The 4287-nt window shown below is 46.2% G+C and overlaps 1 protein-coding gene across 1 annotated transcript; it reads right to left on the bottom strand.

The window, feature by feature from the left end:
* Nucleotides 1-201: 201 nt before the first annotated feature.
* Nucleotides 202-3290, bottom strand: KCNK12 (potassium two pore domain channel subfamily K member 12). Its single transcript, XM_063125378.1, has 2 exons — nt 3251-3290; nt 202-1146 (listed from the first exon to the last, which is right to left on the bottom strand). Exons 1-2 carry the CDS (start codon nt 3288-3290, stop codon nt 251-253), a joined length of 936 nt encoding a protein of 311 aa, XP_062981448.1. The 3' UTR covers nt 202-250.
* Between the last annotated feature and the right edge of the window lie 997 nt (nt 3291-4287).

Below are 4287 nucleotides of genomic sequence, written 5' to 3'. Positions count from 1 at the left end.
TATGTATTTTATGGTGTTTGCATTTGTGTTGTACCCCGGCTCGATCCAGAGGGAGAGGCGGGTAACAAATAATAATAATAATAATAATCATTAAAAAAATTATGGGGATAAATACTATTGCATCCATAAAAAAGGGTTTTTTCCCCAAAAAACGTGCCCTTGAGATCAACTTCATGATTTTTGAAATATTGTTTTATTAAATAAAAAATAAGAAAATGTCTTCATTCTATAGAAGATAATTTCAAAATTTCTACCTAGAATCGCTTGTCTCTGCCAGTCTATTGTTCATGATAGCTAGAGCGCCGACTCCTCCTGAAAAGCCGTTTTGTCTAGTGTTAATGCAGACATTCCGAGGATAACCATTGGCCGTCTCGGATAATTGCTTTTGCAGGAGTGCCAGAGAGACTTTGTTGGAGGCTGTAAGATCCCTCATGGAGATCATTTCGCCCGAAAGCCGTCTCCCGTCCGTATCACTGTCGTACTGTCCGTCTGTTTCCATAGAGAAGTTGTGCCTGCGGAAGCGAGATCCCGGCGTGATGGCATTGCGTCGCCCAAGGCGCGAAGTGGGCTTATTGCAATCGGGACAACATCTACATCGGAACTTTCTGAGCATCCAATTTAAAACCTGCTTGATTACAATCGAGATGACGTTAAAAAGAGAGTATATGCAGCAAACCCCCATTAATATAAACATGAAGTTCCCAAATCTGTATAATCCCTGATTTTGGTAGACGGCGTTTTGACTGCTCACCAGATCGCCAAACCCGATGGTGCTGAAAGTGACGAAACAGTAGTACAAGGAGTCGATGTAATTCCACCCTTCCACGGCTGTGTACATGGCTGAGGCACAGCAAGAAAGAGTAATGGCAAAGATTCCCAGAATCAGCATCACGTGATAAACCGACGGCTTCCACCCAATCAGGCTGTCAACGTCGGAGATGGCTGAGCCCCTTCGGCACGTCGGAGGTAGAAGGCCACTTCTCCGTAGTTGCCGCTCGTGGCAAGCTTTCATGACTAAAGCCAGAAGCGAGATGATTCGCTCCAAGAAGAGATTGAAGAAGAGGATGGTTCCGGCACACCCAAAAAGGCCATAAACGATAAGGAAGGCTTTCCCAGCAACTGTTGCCGGTGTGGACATCCCAAAACCTGGAGAGGCAAAGAGATAGAGTCAGGGGAGAAATTAATTCGATTCACTTTTTAATACAAATGTACCTAATTTTACACATTCAAACCACTACGTCACTGGAAATTCAGTTGTCCTTCCAAATTCGTGCTTCTCTGAATTTTACAATGGAGTTCTCAAAAAAAATTTTTTAATCAAAATGGACATATTAGGAAAATTACTTGGGGGAAAAAATGTATATTAGCCAATGGCACATCCAGAAGGACTATATTAGGAGACATCTGCAAAAAACCCAAAACTTTTTACAAACATTCGCAAAGTTTGAGAAACCAACATTGACAAATTCATCCATCCTTGCAAAGAGATAATCAACCTGTTACGAAGAGAGATGGTCCAGAATATTTTGACATCCAAGCATGAAAATTTCATTGACTCTCCAATGATGAAATTATAAGTGTAAATGAAATGCAAGACAATTCACTGTCCTTTAATGATCCCTCCACACACATACACAATCTGCCATCCGAGGCAGGAAGTTAACCATATATATATATATATATATATATATATATATAATAATTTTTAGAGTCGTATCCTACAACCATCTTCGCCATCTAGGGTTCTCAGTCAACTAAAGAAATCTTAGTCAATCAGTTTTAACTGATGATTGAATTGATTACATCAGGACACACTTGCAAATGATTAAAATAATACATCTGAAGAAAAGAATAGTTCCTTGGTTGTTTTTGCCTTGAAAGTAGTAATGGCTGTTTGGAGCGCACTGCAACAAAAAAGACTGTTCAGTCCTTCCTTTTTTTGTGATTGTTTGCAACTGTTCACCCACAGCCTCTGTTTCCACATTGTTTTCCTCTCCTGCAATTGTCCTGATGGCCATTTATTTCTCTGATTTGTTATTCCTCCCTGACTGATCCCAGCCAATCAGGGTTCACATACCAGATGTGATGGTATTGCATCACTATGCAAGTAATGAGATTTATCTATGTGATGACATCACTAAAAGCATAGCCAAGCCATTAAAGTGAGGAGAGTGCTTCCTGTAATAGCCACATAATTGGCAGTCCTAGCCAATCAGGGATCAGCCTAAGAATTGAACAGTTTCTCAGCCCTTTTGAAAGAAATGTCCATCTTCCAATTCTGATCATGCTTGTCTTCAGCCCCCCTTTCTGCTCATCGCAAGTTGGCAGCCTTATATCCAGTTTGTTGGATGGTTCCATTCTGCTTGCTCAAGGAACAGAACTTTCCAGGCCAAAACCTATAATATGTGAAGTGCCACTTTTGAGGTAACTGTTAGAATCTCAAACTTTTAAGCACTGGAATGGAAGGTCACCCCAGAAGCCTATGCCTGATCACAGACTCCATAGGGTTTCAGCTCTCCTCCATTTCTAAGAACATAAGAAGAGCCCTGCTGGATCAGACCAAGGGTCCATCTAGCCCAGCACCCTGTTCACACATTTCTGTCTTGATATCAAACGAGAGTCCCTCATTTTGGAGCTCTGTGGTACTATTTAGAATGCCATGGAACAGATGCCTAGCTCTGCAGCATCTCTTCCAATTGAAATGTGTATCTGGCAACTTTGCACGTTCTTTCTTCAGTGACGATCCAAAAGCTTAATTCAAGGGCTTATTTGCTAGTGTGTGGCTGTTGCAGGGAGGAGCGAGAAGTCTTTAATAGCACACTGGGGATGGATGAATCAAAATGTACAGCAACCCCCCCCCCCCATATTGAGGAGGCTAAACTATGATAATACACTACCAGGGAGTCAGGCAGCTGTAGAGATTTAGAGCTCTCGCAGGGGGGGAAATTACACCCTTGTTTGACCTCCACACCAATCAAGTTCTTTTCTGTGGCATCTAAACAACTCAAGGACATTTCAGAAAAAAAATAGGACATCGCCAATTATGCTCTCAGATCTTTCACCAGTAAATCACAGGGCGACTCTTCCAGAACAGCCCTTATACCCAAGTTGAAACTCCAGGAATACAAACACACAATTGCAGGCTACGCTGAAGCAGATTAAGAGTTTACTGCACGGCTGCTGCATCCACAAGGAGTGGCAGTGGTGTGTCGGCCTCTGACCACATCATGAGGCAAACGTTATTCCCTACCTGAGCTCCTTGTCAATTTGGGGATGTGAGGGTACCTCATGGCAGTGGACGCTTTGTGTTTTAGACACCCGTTTCATCAGGGCCGGCCCCACCACGATGCGGCGTGAAGCGGACGCATGAGGCAGTGGAGCAGGAAAAAGTGATGCATTGCACTGCTTTGCTGATGGTTTTTTCCTACTGTGGGCAGCCATGGCTGGAGTCTCCGCCTGCCTGCCCGCCTATCTACTGTATTTGCTTGGCCAGCTGGCTGGCCACTTGCTCCTGCCTGTCCTGTCACTCCTGCCTTGTGCCCTAGCCATGCACAGGGCTCTTGCAAAGTATCCTAAGAGGCTGGCCCTGGCCGACCTCATGCGGGAGTTCACCAGACGCCTTGTGAGAGCTGGGGCACAAGGCAGGAGCAACGGCCATGTTGGCAAGAGCAAGCAGATGGCAGGAGTGGATGGCATGGCTCCTGCTGCCCTGCCTCTCCCAGGAGGCCTGCTTCTTCTTCCTACTGTGGGTGGCCACCACTTCAGCCGCCATTGTCCGCCTGCCCTAGCCCCTTGGCCTCACTTGCTCGGGCAGCTGGATTGCTGCTTGCTCTTGCCTTACGCTGCAGCTGCCTATGGGGCTCGTATGGTCCTGAGAGGCTGGCCTCTCCCGGGAGTTCGCAGGACCTCCAAAGGTGGGAGGTGGGAACAGCGGCCACGGTGGCAGTATCAAGCGATCAGCCGAGGTGGCTGGCCAAGCAAGTGAGGGAGAAGCCCACCGGTGGTCTGGCCAAGCAGGCAGGCAGGAACACACGAAGGAGCGCAGGTAGTAGCGGCCGGGAATGCAGTTGGTGATGGCACTACTGGGCGTGGCAATACAACTAGGTGAGTAGAGGGAGGCAACATACCTTCAGCTGGGCCTGTGGTTCACATGATCCTAGTGGTGCAGCAGGAGCCACTTCTGATGGGTGAAAAAAAGAACCACATGGGAGGGGTGTGAAAATATGGTTTCTTCCACACCATTGTTGCCTGGCCCCAGGAATGCACCACGTCGTCATGGGCTTTCAG

The sequence above is a fragment of the Elgaria multicarinata genome, chromosome 4 (genome assembly GCF_023053635.1).
Source record: "Elgaria multicarinata webbii isolate HBS135686 ecotype San Diego chromosome 4, rElgMul1.1.pri, whole genome shotgun sequence".
Classification (NCBI taxonomy): Eukaryota; Metazoa; Chordata; class Lepidosauria; order Squamata; family Anguidae; genus Elgaria; species Elgaria multicarinata.
Note: the sequence above shows the minus strand (reverse complement) of the source record. Positions and strands in the feature narration are given on the sequence as shown.